At 32.6% G+C, this 23548-nt stretch overlaps 1 protein-coding gene across 1 annotated transcript in view; it reads right to left on the minus strand.

Annotated features, from left to right (window-relative positions):
- Positions 1 to 1644: 1644 nt before the first annotated feature.
- Positions 1645 to 23548, minus strand: part of LOC111627438 — a gene marked incomplete at its 3' end in the record, with an annotated part of 35385 nt that continues 13481 nt past the window's right edge. Inside the window, exons 3-8 of the mRNA XM_023371006.1 lie at positions 22614 to 22664; positions 22500 to 22550; positions 14166 to 14225; positions 3758 to 3814; positions 1788 to 1832; positions 1645 to 1689 (exon numbers count right to left, since the gene is read on the minus strand). Of these exons, the coding sequence (XP_023226774.1) occupies positions 1645 to 1689; positions 1788 to 1832; positions 3758 to 3814; positions 14166 to 14225; positions 22500 to 22550; positions 22614 to 22664 (309 nt within the window). The remainder of the gene's footprint in view (positions 1690 to 1787; positions 1833 to 3757; positions 3815 to 14165; positions 14226 to 22499; positions 22551 to 22613; positions 22665 to 23548) is intronic.

The raw sequence follows: 23548 nt of genomic DNA on the forward strand, positions 1-23548 counted from the left end.
ATAGGGGAGTCTACTGTAAATATGAAAAAATAAAAATTTTATTTAACGTCGTACAAGAGTTAAATCTACAGAGACTTTGTTTCGCTGAACAGGAAATGGCATCACGTTTTTTAAATCTCTTGAGTTATAAGCTTTAAACGTGAGAAATAACAATAGTGATAATAATGCTAATGATACGGTAAAATCATAAAATAATTTTGTCACACAAAAAAAAACTAAAAATGCTAAAGTGTAAACTTACATCGTGCAGTTCCTGTGACTAACATCTTATCCACTCGGCTATCTCAATTACAAGAAGTGAATCTTCTAAAGAATTAGGGGAAGGTGGTGCAAGATGGGGTCATGCGTAAGACGGGGACGTCTATTTATTTGTGGTTAATGTGCTTTTATCTAGCTGTTATTTGGGGAACTAAATGTCTATCTCGAAAGGAATCGCTCTCTTTGTTTGGAAGTAATGTATGTTTTTCATGTTTCAGCAATACTTCATTTAATTTTACGCACGCTAAAAAGCTTTTACAAAGTAAGTATCATTGTGAACTTTTACATTATCTTTTACATAAAGATATTATGGTATTCGAAGTATCCTTTAAGACTGTAATTGTTTAGTTTTGAAAGTAAACTTCATTTCAAAACTAAACAATTACAGTGTTTGCAGTCAGTATGAAAAATGTACGTTGGGGGCAAGACCCGTCTAGCCCCAGGTTGACCAAGAATATGGCCTATGAATCCAGAAGTATTTTTAGAAACAGACTTCATTGCTGCAGAGACGACAAACAGGCCCGTTCAGCAAGGGTAGGCCTAACAAGAAACAAAAGCCAAATGACACAGAATGCCTGTAATTTAGAGGGTTATACTCTGTATCTAAGAGAGTTGGGCTAAATGTAGCCGTTGTGATAAATGGGCACACTGTTCTTGCGCCAATATTGAAGAAAACGACAGTTTAACCATTTTAATTTGTCCTTCTTGTATATAAAAATAATATCCCCATCTTACCCCATGGGTGGGGCAAGATGGTGCATTTACATATAATTTTAAAATATTAAATTTTCTTGTTTTTAAAAACGTTTTTCAAAAATTAAATTTTGTATTATATATTACCACATGTTGTAGTTACTGAGAATAAAAAAAATTATTGTTCTTATTAAAGTGGTTGTCATCTTATGACTTTTCAAACCTTAACGTTCTCATCTTGTCCCACCTTCCCCTATAAGCTACACACTCAATTCTAGAAGCCCATTTCTCGGAAAGGCTTGAGAAACGAGTCGTATTATTTGGACAAGGATATGTTTGTGTTTAGGGCTACGTGCTCGCCAAGTTTCATTTGAATCGGAGAGGACAACGTCTGGCCGTCTCCTTGTATGTATTATTTACATAAAGTAAAAACATTATTTTCAGTTTTCTTATTTTCTTTTATTTTTCTTAATATGGAAATTGTCTTATTGTTTTTATGAATCGACCGAAGAAATTATTATTTCATTTTTTTATCCATAAATTATGTCATCAATAATTAAGAAATTTTCTTTTATATATTTAAGATTTGAAGCATTATAAAAAAATGCTATAATATGCCTATGTATGTTTCCTCGGAATATCGAAATACACCTATTAGTTAATACAGTATAAGATATTATGATAAATATTTACCAAATTTCTTTCAACAGCATCTGCAATGGTTTCGTCCTCGTGTGGCTAAAGAAAGATATTAAATTAGCATACTTTTTAGAAGGATTAAACGTTCGCAGAAATATTAACGATACGTTTATTGAATTAAAAAAAAAAAAACTTACAAGAACGGTATTATTTGCTATAAGGTTTAAAACGCTGCCTCGCTGCTGTAAAATGAAAATAATATACATTGTCAATAAAATAACATATAATAAAAATTTGTTATATTAAATTGAATTATTTTATTACAGGGGTATCAATTTAATAGATACAGCATATATTTTTGTTATAAATCACATCACAATTTAAAATAAATCTGATCATTTGACAGGAAAATCTAGGGCTAAAAGTGTACATTTACTCTTCTTTCAAATTTATAATGTAATTTATTATATATTTGTCTTTCAGTAATTGATACAAACGTGATAGTCTGTGACGTACAGTACTTTTGGGAGTGATATAGGTGTTGGATCCCCAGAGGTTTTAGAAATAAAATTTAAACTAAAAAAAATTCGTCTTAAAGAACAAATTATTACTTTTTGTTTATGAATAATTCAATATCAACCAATTATTTTATTTCTTACTGTAATAAAAAGTTAATTTTCGGTTATTAGTCGTTTACTTATACGTATTTTCAGTATAGACTAAGCTCAAATTAAACATATCACAGCAGTTCATTGCTAGCGCTGATGATAAATTACGAAGTATTCACGTGTTACGTTATCGTCGCTTATACATACACAGAAATGGGTGTTAGTCGAAAATGAAGTGAGTTTCGTCAAGTACTTTTTTAACTGTTAGAAAGCTTCAACGGAGTAATGACACGTAAGAACAAAATACAAAAAAATTTTAAAGATATGACGCTGAAAGCGTAAATGCAAGCTTGTAGCGCATAAGTTAGTCGAAAAATATATTATTATTAAAATAAAATACGTTAATATACATTTTAAATTGATTTAGCCACCTTAAGTTTCATANTAATTTAAAGTGTAAAAATTATATATTTTACTATTACAGAAATTGCTTTTAGCCCTAAGTATAATTAAATTAATTAAAATATCTATAACCATAAGGCAGATAATAGGAAGGGCTTATCACACCAATGATAATGGGCACAAACGCTCAAGAATCAAAGTAAAAAATTTAATAAAACAAAAAGGGTTGTACAATAAGATGATTACATAAGTATAAAAACCGTAAAAATCCAAAACGCATTTCGGACTATTTTCCAATGGAAAAATAGTCCCTCATCAGTTGGTAATAGCGAGAGGTCTTAGTAATTATACAAGGTGAAAAAATATCAAATTTAAAATTAAACTTAAAACTATGCCTAAAGCTATACAATATAAAGATGAAACCATCGCCATGACTGTATGAGCAGTAAGCATTATCAATGTAGACAGGATTAACATTTCTTCCTAACGTTCTATGGTAACGTGATGAATAGGGTGCAAAAACAGTAGAACAGTCTTGTGCTCCAATTTATAAGGTAACCTCCTTTGTAACCGCTCCCTGCATCTTGTAGAAATGTCTGAACCTGCAACTCCGTTGTTCTACTGTTTTTGCACCCTGTTCATCACGTTACCATACAACGTTAAAAAGAAATGTTAATCCTGTCTACATTGATAATACTTACTGCTCATACAGTCATGGCGATGGTTTCATCTTTATATTGTATAGCTTTAGGCATAGTTTTAAGTTTAATTTTAAATTTGATATTTTTTCACCTTGTATAATTACTAAGACCTCTCGCTATTACCAACTGATGAGGGACTATTTTTCCATTGGAAAATAGTCCGAAATGCATTTTGAATTTTTACGGTTTTTATACTTATGTAATCATCTTATTGTACAACCCTTTTTGTTTTATTAAATTTTTTACTTTGATTCTTGAGCGTTTGTGCCCATTATCATTGGTGTGATAAGCCCTTCCTATTATCTGCCTTATGGTTATAGGTATTTTAATTAATTTAATTATACTTAGGGCTAAAAGCAATTTTTGTAATAGTAAAATATATAATTTTTACACTTTAAATTACAAATTTTATTAGAAATATATGCAATGTAAGAAAAATATTTAAAACATTCTTACCACTTTACTTTTAGTCAAACATTTCGTAAAACTTTTGCACACACCATTTTCAATGTTCTAAAAATTTAAATAAACTAAATTATTTTTAAAAATTATTTCTTGTTTATACAGTGGAACCTCGTTTAACGAGCATAATTCATTCCAGAGTCGTACTCGTAATGCGAAACACTCGTTAAGCGAAACAATTTTTCCCATAGAAATTAATGTAAAATACAATAATGCGTTCCATGCCGAAAAAATACTCAAATGTTTTATGTGTAATGTTTATTCAAAGAAAATTATAGAATAAACATTGTTAAAGAGCGTGAATTATCATCACCTTTTCTTCTAGCGCGGAATGAACCAACCAGGAATATTCGAAGTCGATTTGCAGAAGACAAAAAAATCACCGATATGCCAAATTCTTGGGCTATGTAAAGGCTATAATTAAATAATAGAAATTAATTAATTTGACTAGAGGTAGGCAGTTATCCTTGGACGGTTATGCTTCTATCTCATATTAAATTTAATAATTATAAATAGTTAATTTTTAATTCAGACATTTCTAAAATTTAATTTGGAATTGGTCATTAGTCAAATCAATTAATTTCTAGTATTTAATTATAGTTTTTACATAGCCCAAGAATTTGGCATATCGTTTGGCGTGTTTATTATATAACGGGCTTTTGATGTTTTTAAGTACAGTAGAGCATCGATTATCCGACTCAATTGGGGACTGGGATTGGTCGGATAATTGAAAAGGCGGATAACCGAAAAGTATGAAAAAATCCATTATTAGTGTAGTATATTATTATATCCCATGTAATTAGTATATTAGTATATTAGTATATCGCTATTAACTTACTTCGCGTTGAATTTTCCTCCATGTTAAGCCTATCAAATTTTTTTTAAAATAATAATCGTCGCTATTGTATCGTTAAAAATTAGAAAATTAAGCCTCGTTTAAATACTGGCTCCCTTTCATGGTCGATCCAGTGTTGCCAGCTAAAACACGTAAAAATAATATTAAAGTAGCCAAGACATAGCCAAATATTGTAGCGCCACATCACTAGCGGACATTTGAATTTGCCGACTAGAACGCGGTCGGTTAACTGAGGTGACGGTTAATCGGGGTCGGATAATCGATGCTCTACTGTAATATGTGTGAACACAAGTTTGGAAAAATATGTGATCACAAACGACACTAGCTTATTCAGCACTATTCTGCACCCGACACTATTCTTTTATTCAGCAGTGCGCTGAGCAGTTGCTGCCGGAAATGACGTTTTTGCTGCTGACGCTTGAAGACAGTTTTGCTGGAGAAAGAGCTATCTCAAAATGGCTGATATAAACAATGATTTCCTTTGTGCAATATTTACACGCATTTGTTCAATATTATTAGAAGAAAAGCCATTAAGTTCGATGTTGTTTATAAGAAAACGAGGAAATGATGATTTATTTATGGCATTGGCGATGACTGATTCCCAACAACGAAGAAAGCGTGCAAAAATCGTTGGTTACGTTCACGATATCGTACCTCAGTATTCGAATGAAATCTTTAAAAGCCATTTTCGTATGTCACGATTAAAAATCTGCTTATTTAAAACAGCAAAAAACTGATTATTATTTGGTAGTCAAAAAAACACTTTTTCATGGAGGCGTCCATCTTGTAAGCACTATTTTAAGCATGGTGGAGAGGTGCTGCTAGTGCGCTGAAAGTGCATCTTAAGCGCGCGCGCTGACAGTAAGCTTAATAATTGAACACATGCGATAAAAGCGCGCTGAATAAAAGAATGCGTAGTAAGATTCTAGCGGAACGAGTGCTAAACACAAACTGATGGAGCATGCGCACAATTCGGAACTTCCTGGCCACACGTTATGCGAAACATCGCTCGTTAAATGAGGTTCCATTGTAATTATAGTAATGAATTTGATTATATTAATATGTACACTATTCATACAAGTGAAAAGAATTTTGTTCAATTGCTTTTATAAAATCCTGTATTGTCGAATCTGATAATTCGATTTATCGAACCCGGCATTATTCTCGTTGTAAATCATATTTCAATTAGTATTGAAAAAGTAAACTTAATTCTAATATTTTTAAACATAAATTTCGATTATTCGTAGTTACTACTCCTATATTTTGAAAATAAAACTAGTAAAGCTAAAATAATGAACAGAAAATGTTTTTGTTTTGTGGATTCCCGTGTTCTGTAAACGCGTGAATTTTTCGGGAGAATTGTCACGTTTCACAGTTGTGTAGTTGTGTGAAGTCGGCGTGTAGCTGTTGAGAAAGAGTATGAGTCAGCAGTTAAATATATTAGGCCTACTGGAAGATAATGGGAATGATCATTACATTTTTATTTATTTATTTAATTTTATTTCATATACATATTTCAACTTTGCTATTCATTTTTGAACATTTAGCAAACAATCTATTTAAATGACTTCTTTTACCAAGTACTAATAATTAATAAAAAACAATCTAATTCAAGGACAATTAGTATACAGTCAGTAGTAAGTAATATACATTACTGCAATAATATAATTACTTCATATGTTCTTCCATAATTTTTACGGTAAAGAAAATATAAGTCAAACTTCAATATTACAAGGCATCTCATTCAATTGATCATCCAACTGATAATACCCAAATTTTAATTTGTTTGTATAACAAAGCATGTAATCTTCCTTTCAGATTTAGTTCTGTTACATACAAAGGAATATTTACAGTCAACCCCCCTATAACACGGTAGATACGTTCCGTTCTTTATGAATCAATTTTGTACGAGTTTTTGCCAATCACAGCCCGGCACGTATGCACTTTACGCACTACGGCTGTTTGAAAGGTTTTCTTTCATAAAATTAATCGATTCCTAGACTAATTCGACTCAACATTTCCAAAACACGTATATTTTTGGGGGGGGGAATAATCCGTATAAACTATGCTATAAACAAAAAATTGTAGGATTACTTACCGAGTGTGCACCGTNGGCTGCCCGATGACGTTTTACCGAATTATAGGAGTTTTTTTACCATGTTTGTACGGATACCGTCGCAATTTTTTCGCCGTCATATAGGGATTATATATACTTTGATGCAAAAGATAAGCATTCTTCTGTTAATTGCATCTGTATGTAAAAATGTTACTGTTAATTATTTGTATTCCTCTGTATTGTTTTAATAAAGGTGATGCGGGCGCCCATGGGGTCCTGTGGGGGCCTTATGGTTGCTTATTTCACACTTTCCTATCTTCCTTTATTTCCTCTTCTAACTCTTACTTTCTTTTACTCTTCCTTCCTATTCATACAGGGGTAAAGTCTGCACTAAATCGCAGATAGCTCCTCGTGTCTTTTATCAGGATAGAACTATAGGAACCCGTGTTATAGGGGGTCGACTATACAAATTTCACAAAATTTAACTTGGTGATAATTAAAAAATGTAAACATTTACTTTGTATGCGTATAACTTAGTTCATTGTACAGTAGTTCTAGACTTGTACTTAATGAATGAGTATAAATCCGAGCGATTACAGAAAATACGTAAAACCGTGTATATATACGAGTTCTTAAACGGGGTAATACACCTATTGTTGACACAACTCTTTTGGAAATTTACACTATTTTTTGTCAAACTCTAGTAAGATATATACAGTCCCAATTTTTCCCATAAGAGATATGTATATTTTTCTGGTTTAAGAAAATTCCTCGCTTAAGTAGATGGAAATCCTTGACCAAGCCAAGACCGCAAAACGGACTGGCTTAAGGTTTTATACTTCATCATATTGAAAATTTTATATATTTAATGGTATGAAAGTCATTTTTTAAACACAATAACGTTACAACCCTATACATTATAAACTACAAACCCACCAATGCGATATGTTATCGTGCTAGATATCGGCTATAATACTAATAAATTATGATGAAACAATTTGGTACTAGAGGAAGACGTTAGGCGCGATCTCTTGTTTAATAATTATAATTTTTAATTAAATAATTTAGACTACTGGAAGGAAAGAATCGGTCCGGAGCGGGAGTAGAACCTGCAACTCTTGCTTACTTGGTAACGCATCTGCACGGTAAACAGGGGTTGCGGATTCGAGTTCCGCTCCGGGCCGATTCTTTTCTTCCAGTAGTCTAAATTATTTAAATTATTTAATTAAAAATTATAATTATTAAACTTATTAAGAGATGGCGCCTAACGTCTTTCTCTAGTACCAAATTGTTTCACCAAAATTTATTAGTATTATAGTCGATATCTAGCCCGATAACTTATGGCATTGATTGACTTGTAGTTATTTTTTAGATAAAATCTCATAGCAGCCAGGAAAGTTACGAAACTCGTTGCTGAATTGCTTTTATATTGTCGGTCGCCCTTTCATTTCTAGTTGGTACAAAATATCATATTAGGTGCGAAAGTAACTTGGCGAATAAAAAATGTGTTTAGTGATTGAATTGGCGATTGCTATAAAAAAAACCATAGTGACTCTTGTGCTAATATAAATTCTAAACTGATTTACACATTTCTCTTTATTAAATATTAGTTTGAAACTAAGCAATACTAGGAGGAACCCGTTAAAATCCACGGTTTCATTCAATTAAAATACAATCAATGAGCTCATTTAAAATTTGGCGTTCTCTCTTACTATTATCGATTATACGAGTAGATTAAATCATTAGTTTGAATAAAAAGATTATCCGAAAAAATAAAAAACCTGCAGAAGATTAACAAAATTAACTGTTTATAACGGTCAACAATGTTTTTATAAACAACTAGCTGCAAGGACCCGCTTCGCTGGGTTTTTATTTGTATGTAATATAGTTTTTTTTATATATATAAAAGACTGTGTTTCTAAGTAAATAAACAACTAGCTGCAAGGACCCGCTTCGCTGGGTTTTTATATATATAGATATAGATATAGATATAGATAGGCCTATATATATAGATATAGATATATTATTACATATATACTTTCTTACTACGTTTATTTATATTTTTTTATTTGTTGGGGTTTCCAGGACGAATTAATCAAATTTTCATAAAAACCTATGGTAAATCGATAATCGGTTAACGAACAATTCGGATAGCGAACAAAGTCTTGGAACGGATTATGTTCGTTAACAGATCACCCACTGTATCTGCTTTTGTGATACTAGTCTTAATTCTGAAAATGTTAATTAAATGGGAATCTTTCTTTCAGCAATTTTTAATGCAAGAAAAGAATTGCTCACAAGTGTATGTACTACCCATGCATAACAGTTCTCTAGATAAAACAGTTTTCTAACACCAATTACGTCATTATGACATCAAAGTGCATCCAGTGAAACGAGAATAAGTTTTACGACATACTTTACCAAAATAAGTGAAAATATACCTTAAAAAATTTAGGATGCAATGGGCCGCGTAAAAGTATTAAGTGGACCGCAGTGCGGCCCACGGGTTGGACATCCCTGGTGTAGTCCAACAGACTAAGCTGTTCCGAGAAATCGTTCCGTGGGAATAGTTTCGAACTTAAATTAATTCCAATAGTTCCAGTTCCAGAAGCGAAACTGGATTTTTCTCACCTATAATCCAGACTTCGAACATTAAATTAGTATAGACCAGTGTTTTTCAACCTGTGGGTCGCGAAGCCGTACATGGGGGATCGCGGGTAAAACAAAAAGACAAGTGTTTGTAGGTCCTACACTACATTAAAGAAACTACAATTTCAGTGAGAAGGCTGTACCTGTTTATTTTACAGAACATTTGGTTTTTTGATCGATATTTAGGTCTGAACCATGGGTGTAGGCAGGGAGGGGCCTGGGCCAGAAAATCATAGCCGAAAAAGTGTTGATTTGATTTTCAAAAAGAAACAAAAAGTAGAAAAGTAGAAGATGAAAATCCTGATTCTAAAAAAAAAGGTCAACGGCTCCCTGTGCCCAATATTATAATTAAAGTTTAAAGCAATTTTCATACTTTGTCTGTGTGAAGTTATTGTCGATTCTTATGAAATCTCCAATTTAATCAACAATAATTTGTCTCAACAGAAAGAAAATTAAATACAGTGGAACCTCGGTATACGACCTTAATCCGTTCCTGGTGTTTGGACTTATACCGAATAGGACATATACCAAACCAACCTTTCCCATAAGAAGTAATGTAAAAATGATTAATTCGTTCTCATGTAAAAAAAAATGGCTGGTTTTAAACACCTCACTTTCCTGGCTAGTTTCTGCTTGATTTTTCATGAGATCAGCATGTATCTTTTTAGCTTTCTCGCAAATAATTGCTTCCGATACGCTGTCGCCAGCACACGTTTTTCAGTTATCCAAAGCAAAAGCAATTTCTCCACATGATCTAATGTCTTCGATCTCTGTTTAGAAATTGATTTAATCCCTTTCGCAACGTTAGTAAATTTAATAATGTCTTTATTTTTCAGGATTGTCGATATCGTCGTTCTCGGAATACGGAATGCTACAATTAAATCTCGAACACACGTGCCACCTTCATATTTCTCAACAATCTCTTTTTTCAGTTCCGTTCTGATTCTAGTCATTTTTTTATTTTTTCTGTTGCCCTTTTGCAATTCATGATTAATAAAAATAATAAAATGTTACTTACAAATTAAAATCAGAAGAAATTTAACAAAGTTATAAACCGTAGCACCGCGAACGTCTAGTCTAGTGTAGTACACCGATAGTTCTACTTGTTCATAGATGGCGCGTATAATTGAATTAAGTCGTATACCGAACAAAAGTCGTATACCGAGCAAAATTTGTTTCGTCCAAACAGGACGTATTNTGCTTAACTTTTCCGGAAACATTTAGTAGCGCCATCTGTTATATTTTATAAAAACACTTTCTTATATTTTTAAATATTATAAAATGACAAAAAGCTTAATTTTGAGGGTAGGGATGGGTTTTATAACAAATTGTAAATGCTAATAACTCGTTATTAGCATTTACAATTTGTTACAAATACGTGAGCCGTTCACAGCCCGGCACACGTATTTGTAAAATCTAAGTGACTCGTACAACATGGAATTCATATAAAACGGAATTATCAACAGTGTTATAAGGGGGTCAACTGTAAATGATCCATAATTTAATAAAACTAGAATGATGAAGTTAGATCTCATCAACTTTTTCAAAATCTGAATACGTATCCAATAATGGACAAATATTCAGTGGTTGGTACCTTCTACTTCCAACGATTTTAATTTCGAACGTTCCAGAATTACAGGTGAATAGTTCCGCTTAGGACTCGAAACTACTAGAAACAGTTCCACATCGGCAGTTCCAGTTCCAGAACTACCAACGCATGTTTTATTTTGAACTCTTATGAATACGGCTTTTAACGGAACAAGAAATTAGTTTTGTGGTATTTTAAATTTATAAATATATTTTAAAAATTTATACTTTTATTATACTTCTTAATTATTCGTTTTTATTAGTAAACTAGCAGATATTTGAGGCAGTGTTCGGCCAAAATAATAGTAGGATAAACGGTTAAAATAAAACTATATATTGTATATATAAAACCGATGAGAAACCGTCGAGTCCAACAGCAATTCTGACATAACATAATGATTTTGTCTAGTCCAAAAGTCTAAACAATTCCGAGAAACCGTTCAGTCTGAATAGTTTCCTACTTGGATCAATTCCAACAGTTCCAGTTCCAGAGGCGGAACTAGATTTTTCCAATCTCTAATCCAGAGTGCGTATATTATACTAATATAAACTAGTATGATTTAAATAAGTTCAATATTGTGTTATTTAAGAATTTAAATTTCTGTCAAAGAAAAAAATAATAATAATTAAAATTAAAATGACGGACATAATGACGAGCAGACATTTTGCAAAACGTACCTTTTTTTAACTGAAAGAGTAATAATTTTTAAATGAAATGAAAAATAACGTTAAAAATCGATATCTCGGGAACGAATGGACGGAACTCGATGAATTTCGATACGTAGGCTGGAAAAAAATATCAAATGATAACGATACTCATATTTTGTCCGGAAGACGCGTATATCTTTAGTTTTTTAATAAAATGTGAATTCGGATAGACAAAAAAGTGTTCTAATTCTAGTATAGTAAGGTTCTCTTTGTTAAGCCGTTCGTTAGTTCGTTCTCTCGCTTACTTGACGGCTTGCTTCTACAAAGGCTTATGATACTTTAAATTATAAATTTTATTTGAAATATATGCGATGTAAAAAAAATATTTAAAACATTCTTACCTTTTTTAATTTCTCATTCTGACGTTTCTCACATTCCTCATTCTTGTAAGTGTTAACTTTCTAAAAATTTAAATAAACAGAATTATTTTTAAAAATTATTTTTTGTTTATAATTATAATAATGGAATTTATTAATATTTACACCATTCATATAAGTGAAAATAATTTTGTTTAGGATTTCTCATTTCCTAGTCCTTTGCTTATCTCGGAATTTCGAGAAAAAAGTGATCTGTTTTCCGAGATTCCGGGAAATCCCGGGATATAATTAATTATTTTTAAAATATAAAATAAATCTCGAAATCAAATGATATAATTATTTTTCATTTTTAAGTAATTTAATACGTCTTGCAATCTCCAAAATAATAATATTAATAATGCTGTGTAAAAAAATGTATTAAAAATTATCTTTGAATTACGTAAAAATTTTCACAAATAGAAAAATTTATTAAAGTTTGTCGGAAACTGCTTACAACAAAAAAATCCTTTGAATTGAGTTAGAAAATTTAAAAAAAAAAAAAGAACTTAGATCAAACTTTTAACTTAGAAGGTTTTTTTAAAATAAAACTGTCAGGCCCAAGCGATACTCGAGCTCACGTGTTAAAAATTTAATATACTGTGTAAATGTCAAATCAGGGAATCGGGCTTTGATTCTGGAGCTCGTAAAAGAAAAGCCGAGGAAAAACAAAACACAAAACAAAATGCAAATAAAATCGGAAAAGAATAAAATTATTAGTTACAAGAAAGGGTTTTAAATAACCTTAAAAGGAGATCTAGCGCGGAGATTATGTGTCAGACTTACAAGAATTCGAAACAATAGTTAAATACGAGCATGAGTTTCAAAGTGCAATTAATTTCCCTTGATCGAATAAAATGCGGTATCGAATTTGACCTTTCATAGCCCAAAATGGTCTGTTATCCACCTGGATTTTTAAAAAACTTTTTCCGCCCTGAGGGCCACTTTTTGCAAGACCATTATGGGTTCGTCCAGGCCCACAATGAGGTGGCGGAGTGGTGAGAGACGAACCACCCCCGAAAAATTCCTGGGGATTATTTTACCCGTCCGAATTGGATCCTGCGTCCCCAAAGCGGTAGGTTGCCACTTTGACCGCTCGGCCATTCGGCCGTCTCTCTACCTGGATACAAGAAACCGACTAATCGGAAAGCTAGAGATTCGGGGAAAGAACCCTTTAAAAGCCTGGATCTCAAGGACAAAGAAGACTTTCCTCTGCCTCCTGTTATAAAGTCATCTGTCTAGTCTTCAGTGCTATACGGACTCTTCATCCCTCACCTCACCTTTCTGCCTTAGACTGTTTTGGGTTTCAACACTTCGTCACCGGACTTTTTGACCTTCACAGAAGCATCTTGCCCGACCGCCCCAGAGCCATCGACTCTACGGACCAGCACCAACAGTCGACGAGACGATCTATAGAATGTGAGATTTAGCATAAATAAACGGGTTTATTTGTAACTGCAGCTGTCTGCCGCGCTTCCATTCACCCCACATCCGATAAATCCTAACATTTGTTTATTCCCAATTTGGCGACCTCACAAAATTTTTATATAAATTTTTATATAAATTTTGTGAGGTAAATTTTTATAATAAGATTTTAAAAAGCAAAGATGATAAATAGGCCTACTCCGATCACTCAATCTGGTTCTTATTTTAGTAAAGAACAGTNCAGAGTGCGTATATTATACTAATATAAACTAGTATGATTTAAATAAGTTCAATATTGTGTTATTTAAGAATTTAAATTTCTGTCAAAGAAAAAAATAATAATAATTAAAATTAAAATGACGGACATAATGACGAGCAGACATTTTGCAAAACGTACCTTTTTTTAACTGAAAGAGTAATAATTTTTAAATGAAATGAAAAATAACGTTAAAAATCGATATCTCGGGAACGAATGGACGGAACTCGATGAATTTCGATACGTAGGCTGGAAAAAAATATCAAATGATAACGATACTCATATTTTGTCCGGAAGACGCGTATATCTTTAGTTTTTTAATAAAATGTGAATTCGGATAGACAAAAAAGTGTTCTAATTCTAGTATAGTAAGGTTCTCTTTGTTAAGCCGTTCGTTAGTTCGTTCTCTCGCTTACTTGACGGCTTGCTTCTACAGAGGCTTATGATACTTTAAATTATAAATTTTATTTGAAATATATGCGATGTAAAAAAAATATTTAAAACATTCTTACCTTTTTTAATTTCTCATTCTGACGTTTCTCACATTCCTCATTCTTGTAAGTGTTAACTTTCTAAAAATTTAAATAAACAGAATTATTTTTAAAAATTATTTTTTGTTTATAATTATAATAATGGAATTTATTAATATTTACACCATTCATATAAGTGAAAATAATTTTGTTTAGGATTTCTCATTTCCTAGTCCTTTGCTTATCTCGGAATTTCGAGAAAAAAGTGATCTGTTTTCCGAGATTCCGGGAAATCCCGGGATATAATTAATTATTTTTAAAATATAAAATAAATCTCGAAATCAAATGATATAATTATTTTTCATTTTTAAGTAATTTAATACGTCTTGCAATCTCCAAAATAATAATATTAATAATGCTGTGTAAAAAAATGTATTAAAAATTATCTTTGAATTACGTAAAAATTTTCACAAATAGAAAAATTTATTAAAGTTTGTCGGAAACTGCTTACAACAAAAAAATCCTTTGAATTGAGTTAGAAAATTTAAAAAAAAAAAAAGAACTTAGATCAAACTTTTAACTTAGAAGGTTTTTTTAAAATAAAACTGTCAGGCCCAAGCGATACTCGAGCTCACGTGTTAAAAATTTAATATACTGTGTAAATGTCAAATCAGGGAATCGGGCTTTGATTCTGGAGCTCGTAAAAGAAAAGCCGAGGAAAAACAAAACACAAAACAAAATGCAAATAAAATCGGAAAAGAATAAAATTATTAGTTACAAGAAAGGGTTTTAAATAACCTTAAAAGGAGATCTAGCGCGGAGATTATGTGTCAGACTTACAAGAATTCGAAACAATAGTTAAATACGAGCATGAGTTTCAAAGTGCAATTAATTTCCCTTGATCGAATAAAATGCGGTATCGAATTTGACCTTTCATAGCCCAAAATGGTCTGTTATCCACCTGGATTTTTAAAAAACTTTTTCCGCCCTGAGGGCCACTTTTTGCAAGACCATTATGGGTTCGTCCAGGCCCACAATGAGGTGGCGGAGTGGTGAGAGACGAACCACCCCCGAAAAATTCCTGGGGATTATTTTACCCGTCCGAATTGGATCCTGCGTCCCCAAAGCGGTAGGTTGCCACTTTGACCGCTCGGCCATTCGGCCGTCTCTCTACCTGGATACAAGAAACCGACTAATCGGAAAGCTAGAGATTCGGGGAAAGAACCCTTTAAAAGCCTGGATCTCAAGGACAAAGAAGACTTTCCTCTGCCTCCTGTTATAAAGTCATCTGTCTAGTCTTCAGTGCTATACGGACTCTTCATCCCTCACCTCACCCTTCTGCCTTAGACTGTTTTGGGTTTCAACACTTCGTCACCGGACTTTTTGACCTTCACAGAAGCATCTTGCCCGACCGCCCCAGAGCCATCGACTCTACGGACCAGCACCAACAGTCGACGAGACGATCTATAGAATGTGAGATTTAGCATAAATAAACGGGTTTATTTGTAACTGCAGCTGTCTGCCGCGCTTCCATTCACCCCACATCCGATAAATCCTAACATTTGTTTATTCCCAATTTGGCGACCTCACAAAATTTTTATATAAATTTTGTGAGGTAAATTTTTATAATAAGATTTTAAAAAGCAAAGATGATAAATAGGCCTACTCCGATCACTCAATCTGGTTCTTATTTTAGTAAAGAACAGTCCTGCTATCGAGAATGCTTTTTCTGATTCAATTGATGTGGGTGGAGTCATCTTTAATTCATTTAAGGGAAGACAGATGTTATGTGTTTTTTACCTGTAGCCTCGAAAATTTCTAGTTTGTTTTCGAGATTCGTTGCAGTATTTATTTTGCTTTCTAGTATTCTTGATTTGTTTACCTCGGCTGCTTTAATAGCGGCATCAAGCTTACAGCTCGATAATTCGGCAATTCATTTGGCTTTAATAATCAAGTTTACGAAGAAAAACTTCATACTTGTTTGTATTCTTGCCCAATTTGCACAACCTTGCATAATGCAGTTATCGAAGCTACTAGGAATGGTTAAAAATTAAGACAGCATCGGAGTAATTATTAAAGATATTACAGGTTCTGACAAGTAAAGAATTTTCAGTCCTGCCGTAAATAAGCTGCATATTGATTATTGACAATCTATGACATGTCATAACAAACAAACATTTAATGAACTAATAAGCAACCTTAAAATTATTAAATACAAATGTATTCTGACAGTTTGTGAGTTAATTATACTTTCTATTTGCAAAATTTCCTCAACTTTAACACAAAATAAGAAAAACGTGAACATTTAAAAAATTTGCGGGATTTCTCGGGTTAAGGGATCCCTTTAGAGAAACCCTAATTTTGTTCAAATCCATTATAAAATCCTATATTGTTGAATCCGATTATTCGAAGTTGAATAATTCGATTTATTGAACCTGGCGTTATTCTCGTTGTAAATCATATTTCAATTAGTATTGAAAAAATAAAATTAATTCTAATATTTTTAAACGTAAATTTGGATAATTTATAGTTCGTACTCGTATATTTTGAAAATAAAACTAGTAAAGCTAAAATAATGAACAGAAAATGTTTTTGTTTTGTGGATTTTCATGTTCTGTAAACGCATGAATTTTTAGGGGGAATTGTCACGTTTCACAGTTGTGTAGTTGTGTGAAGTCGGCGTGTAGCTGTTAAGACAGAGTATGCGTCAGCAGTAAAATATATTAGGCCTTCTGGACGATGATGGGAATGATCATTACATTTTTATTTATTTATTTAATTCAATTTCATTTTATATACACATTGCAATTTTGCCATTTCTTTTTGCTGTTGGATAAACCATATAGCAAACACAATCTATTTAAACATAAAATTCCAATTTCAGCATTCTGTGAGAAAGTAGAGATTGAAGACTTCAGAAGAATAGAGATTTCAAGGAATTCGAGAAGAGTAGCTAATATTTCTACAAATTCAGTAGCCTATACTGTCCGTCGGAACCGTTCAAAAGGAATACTTTGGCTGAACGTTAGGACATCTTTAAAAAGTGTCAATGAAGGAAGTTTGAGGCACAACGTAAAGATCAAACCTCTTCTTCTGTGACGATTCTTATTTTTCTGATTTACTATCATGGTGACTTTGCTTCATCCCATTGATGACACCATTACCATGGTGACATTACCATGGTGACATTGCTTGCACCTAACTTCCTGCAGTTGTAGTCTGTGTAATGTGTACTTTATTCACATGTTGAGTCTTACTGCCTGGTTGCACTATTCTTATGCCACAACTTCCAAGTTTCTTTTATTTAGATGTTTTTGCTGAGCTCTACTTTTTCAACCTGGTTTCACTAGTTTTTTATGGGATATTATTAATGGCTTCTTTTTCCAAGTAATTTATAAAAATGATTCAGTTCAACGAGAATTAGTATACAATGAGTAGTGAGTAATATATAAAAAATTTAACGAAACAAACGTTACTACAATAATATAATTCCTTGGTACGTTCTTCCGTAATTTTTACGATTAAAAAAATATAAATCAAAAAACATTTTTTAAGTCATCTCATTCAATATACTACAACTGATAAGACCCAAAATTTAATTTCTTTGTATAACAAAGCATCAAATTTCCTTTCAGATTTAAGTTGTCATACATCCAAAGAAAGATTTAAAATTTCACAAAGGTTTAATTTTGTGATAATTAAAAAATGCAAACATTTATTTTCTATGCGTGTAACTTACGTTCATTGTACGTTTTACGTTTGCACCTAACGAATGAGTATAAATCAGAACGATTAAAAAAGATACGTAAAACCGTGTAGACTATATACTGTAAGGTCTCGTTTTATGCCATACCCGAAAGCCTGATGTCATCCAGGCTTTCGGGTTAGCCATCCAATGCACTGGCAGTTGTTTTAAATTTTTGCCTTTTAGAGCACGTGGTCTAAGATATCGATTTATTATGAGCGGTTTCAACATCCGATCTCCTGATGCATTGCTGCAAAGTAATAATGTTACTCGATCTTTACTTGCTTTATGTCCACTTGCAGTTTTTTCATCTTTTGCGAGGTAAGTACAGTTAGGCATTTTTTTCCAATACAGTCCTGCCTCATCAGCGTTAAACACTTGATCGGCACAATAGCCCCCATCTTCAAGAATTTTCGCTAGCTCCTGTGGAAATTTTTTTGCTGCTCCTTCATCTGCTGACGCAGCCTCTCCTGTAATCTTGATATTATGAAGTGCATTTCTTTTTAAAAACTCGGTTAGTTATCCTTTGCTAGCTGAAAATTCTTTACCAGCCTGGGAAGTGGAAGTTGATGGCTCTGACTGTTTCATTGACTCATAAAACAGAAGAGCTTTTTCCTGGATTAAATAACCACTTTCAGGAATTTTTCTTTGAATTAGTTCCCCAATCCAAATTGCGAGAGCTCTTTCTGTTCTTTCTAATAATACATCCCTTGAGTAAGATGATAATTTGGCGCTTAATTTTGTACCAGAAATGACAGATTTTCTTATTGCGACTTCATTCTTCTTAATTACTCTTACAGTAGATTCGCCTAAATTAAAATGTTTTCCAATCGCCGTAGATCATTCTCCTTTTGCTAAGCGATCTAAAATTGCAATTTTCGTTTCCAACGAAATTGATTGTCTTTGATGTTTTTTTTTTTTTTTCCTCCATTGGGCCAAATAAAATCTTAGAAAAGAAATTAGAAAAATTTAGACATACGATATTGAGAAGGCAAAAACTTTTAATGAAAAATAAAACTTTACGACACTCACTTTATACGTTTCAATCCAGAAATCAAAATGTGCTGCTTATTACTGCAACTTGAAATCAGCAAAACTTAAACTGGCTACTTATTATAAAAATGAACAAAACACCGCTAAAATAAAATTTAATTTCAAAACAATTACAGTTTATACCTTTCAATGCGAAACTCAGAATGATGTAATAGCGACTTGTCGATGGTAAGTATCATGTACAAGGGGAATCCCCGAATTGCAAAAGCTCACTCTAAAAACAAATCACTGACATCTGGATGTGAAGAGTTAATTAAAACACCTTTAGTTCCTCGCCCGAGTTAACTCGGGCAGGTTACATAGAGTTACATAAAACACGGTCCTTTTTGAATTTTTGCTAACTGACGAAAACAAGTACAAAATTATCTTCGATATGACAAACACTAAAAGTAAAAGCTCAAAATGGATCATCCACACTGATGGCTCCAAGACAACTACTGGAGTTGGGGCAGGCATTATCATCACAAACAAGAAAGGTAAACATGTCTATCAGGCGAGCCTAAAAATTGCTCCTCACTGCACCATAACCCAAGCTGAGTTGTGGGCTGTCAACAGGTCATTAGCCTACATTGAAACTAATATGAACAACTCCAAAGAAACAATAGAAGTAAATGTAGACAGTAGGGTGGTGTTACATACTCTAAAAAACCAGATAAAAAACTCAACATTAGCTAAGGAGACAATACAGCTAGCCCAAAGTATAGCAGGCACAAATAACTTAATTATTCAATGGATCAAAGCTCATGGGGGTCATGAGGGAAATGAAAGGACCGACAAACTAGCGAAAAAAGCTGCAACTACCGATTCCAAAATTACGTATAGTAGGGTTCCTAAGACTGAAATACACAATCACCTTCATGAAATTGTCGATGAACTGTGGCAAAGGGAGTGGGAGATCTCCAACACTGGGAGAAGCTGTTACAACTTCATCCCAAGGATACAGGATAGGAAAAAAATAAGACATTTAAACCAGGCTATGAAATCACCCAGTGCTTCACTGGGCATGGAAACTTTGGGTCATACCTTTTCAGATTTGGTAAGGCAACAACAAACACATGCGAGACCGACAACATTGAAGACAACGTAACACATTTCCTATACTACTGCACTAACTACGAGGATAAACGGCAGCAGCTTTACAGAGAATGCATAATGCAGGGAATGACTTGGCCTCCACAGGAAAAAGACATATTCAACAACAAAAACCTCTTGCGTCATCTCACCAAATTCATCAAAAACACCAGGAAACTAGCAATCCCATCGCAAAGCAGTGAACAATCTCAGACCAGAAATAGCCTACCTGTTCTTGAGGACAATACAAGTGAGGACATCAGTGATGAAAGTTTCGCCAATAGCGAAGAGGATCTCTGAAATGAACTGACCACCATGTAATTAATGTTTCTCTGTTAGGCATTGTAGCCACTTGTTTACATCTTCGTAATGCAATTGCCCATTTTGTATTGCCCACATTGTATCAATAATTACCCACTGTGGCCTTTTTGCCTTCAACTTTGAAAAATTCTAAATTTTTTAAAGAAATTGTAACCTTAGTAACCTTTTGTTTTAATACTTGTATTTAAAACATAAATCGATAATTAAGGTTAATACTTTATCTTTTGGCCATGTAACCACGTTTGCTGTTTTCTGTAAACTAAAAAAAAATTCTTTTTTGTTTATTCTGTAATCTGATTGTTGTATAGACGATTGTAACCATTTGTTCCTATAAATGTATCAGGATCAATTACTATGTAAATACTGTAATCTGTATTAGGCAATGTTAGCCAATTTTTATATCTATTTCTGTTTTTTTAATAAATGCGGTGCCGCGGCCCATGGATCCCCACCCTTGCCTTCCTTCCCCTCCTTTTTTTAATCTAGTTACTTTCACTTTTCTTCTCACTTCTTTTCCTTACTATAGGGCTAAGTTTGTCTTGAACAGACAGCCCTCTACTTAACTTTATACTTATTTTATCTTATCTTCCCTTTGCTACTCTTTTACTTGCAAATATAGTAGGAGTTTCTTGTATTTAAATGTCAGGTAATCGTTGATAAAAATTTTCTTATTCCAAATCCAGAACAAATATTTTTCGAATTTATATATTTAAGTTTTAAAATTTATCCATAATATCATCTTTAACAAATATAATTTTTAACGAATCACTATTGGCGTTAATAGGCTGCAATGTTCAAAAATTGTAGACCTATAAATTCTGACTGTCTTCAGTTGTCTATTTGTCTGCCCTTAATCTTGAGAACGAAGTTAGATAGATCGCGACCAGATATGGTAAGCTTAGAGGCAGGATGCCCCGATTAACTGTATACGAACTTCCGGTGCAAACCGAAAGTTCGTATACAGTTAATCGGTTACTTCACGTTACTTCAAAAAGTTTTCTCCTGAACAGAGTTAAATAATCAGCATGACTTTACTGTTAACAGGAAAGTATGATGTACATGAGCAAGATGCTTCTAGAATTGTGAGGAAAATTTGCAGTCCAGCATTGTGAAGATGTCACAATAAATAATTGCTCGTTTTATTTGTTTATTTTGTACGAACTATATCAATTTCAATTTAACAGTAACAGATCAATTATCAGGCAAGCTTGGGGCCAGAAGAGGTCCTGATTTTCCGGTTTTATGGACTCAGGCTGAATATATAATTAAATTATAAAATAAACAATGGAAAGTAAATAATCAAATTATATTTTACACACTGTATTTCAGCAGTCACACTTTCTCTAGCACATTCTTTCGGTTCGTTAATCATCTAGGAATTTTTAAAATCGTAGAAAATTAACAAACTCAATTTTCTAAATTCCGAAGCTTGCGTTAATAGAATTAAACAGAATTCTAATGCAAAAATCTGTTTCTTTCTATCTGCTTCCGTTTTCTGGAAAAGATTTTCCCATAGAAAAAGCATTACATTTTTAACGCCATCTGCTAGAGATCATACGCATAACAAAATAAATTGCAATCAACCGTACACGTATTATGCGTTGAAACTGCTCATTAGTGTGGTATTATTCACATGTATAGTGTTAGTAGGATCAAATTTGTGTGCATTAAACCTAACAATTGCATTTCTATTAGTTTTAATAGTAAAATTTAAAATTTCTGACTTCTTAGAACGTAATCCTTGTGTAATTTCAAAACCTACTCTGGTTATAAACCAGTTTATTCATTTGATATTTCTCATAATGAATCTTGCTAGGAATCTTGCTTTTGTATTTTTCAGAAATGAGTGAAAAATAATTTCCTTTACTCATTGATATTGAATCAGTTTCTGTTACAATCATAATATTCTCAAATTAGTTGAACTCATAATTTTCACAGAAAGTTCGTAATATGATATTGTTCTGTATTCTCATCCAAATTAATCGATTTCATTGCTGGTGAGGACCGCCAGTAAAATTAATAAATAGCAATTGATCGAGTTATATCTGATAGAAACTCTCTTAAATACTTAAAAACTTATTTCTGACAAAATTATCACATCATTTTAATACGCCCAAAACTGATTCCGTGTTTCCAACTTGCATCCAAATCATATCAAATAATATAATTGATTAAAAACAACTTACCTTTATCACATTTTTTGCAACCGAAGACTTTACGTCTTCCAACCTAATATCCTGTAAAATTAAATCAATTTTAGTCTGTTTTGTTGTAAGCTGAAATATATAAAATTTACTTACTTTACTCTTGTTACGCTGTTTTTCTAAGTCATTTCTTATATCATTCTTCATCTAAAATTTAAAATTATAAATTTTATAAAATTTACATTTAAAATCGAACTTTTACTTTTCCAGCTATTGTGTATACAGTACATAACAGAGAGAGTATTGGAATCATGTCAAATTTGACTCTCAGAATTTTTTGCAAATCTTCACGTTTTGAGACCTCCTGAACCCAAAAAATTAAAAAAATCTTCCAACAAGTTGCGAAACTCTCCCGGCTGTTATGAGATTTTATTTAAAAAATAACTTTTATATCATTAATTATAATAAATAAAATTGTGTATGAAGCCATCTGTTATGAGAGTTTGTTATAAAACTTTCTATACTTTTAATTATTATAAATTGACAAAACGCTTAATTTTGAGGATAAAGGTGAGTTTTGTAAAAAGAAAAAAAAACAACAACTATAAATGCTAACAACGAGTAAAATCTCTGTTAAGTCCTAATCCACTCGAGATATGGCACATGACCACCCTCTCCATCCTCTCGACCTTTCACTACCAAAATTTAATAGCATTAGTGCCCTTATACACAAGCTATCATGCAAAGCTACCATTCGTTTTTTAATCTTTACCAGTGGTGTGCCGTCATTGAAAGCGGTGGATGCGCCGCTTCCCTTGTATTTTCTAAAAAATAAATACATATTAATTTTAATTATATGAAAATAATCGCACAATATTTTATTATAACCGCATTATGTATCTTATTACAAATTCCTATACTACACGTGAAAAAAAAGATAAGATTGCTATTGTATATTCGAATATTAGTGGCGGAGTGGAGCGCTGTATTGTCAGCATCCAAAACGCCAGATTCGCGCATGTGCTTTACAGAGCACCAACCTCACCCGGTTTAGCTGGTGGAAGCCTACGATCCTGGGTGGATGCTACACA

This window comes from Centruroides sculpturatus, unplaced genomic scaffold (genome assembly GCF_000671375.1).
Source record: "Centruroides sculpturatus isolate CEXI.00-Female unplaced genomic scaffold, Cexi_2.0 scaffold281, whole genome shotgun sequence".
Lineage (NCBI taxonomy): Eukaryota > Metazoa > Arthropoda > Arachnida > Scorpiones > Buthidae > Centruroides > Centruroides sculpturatus.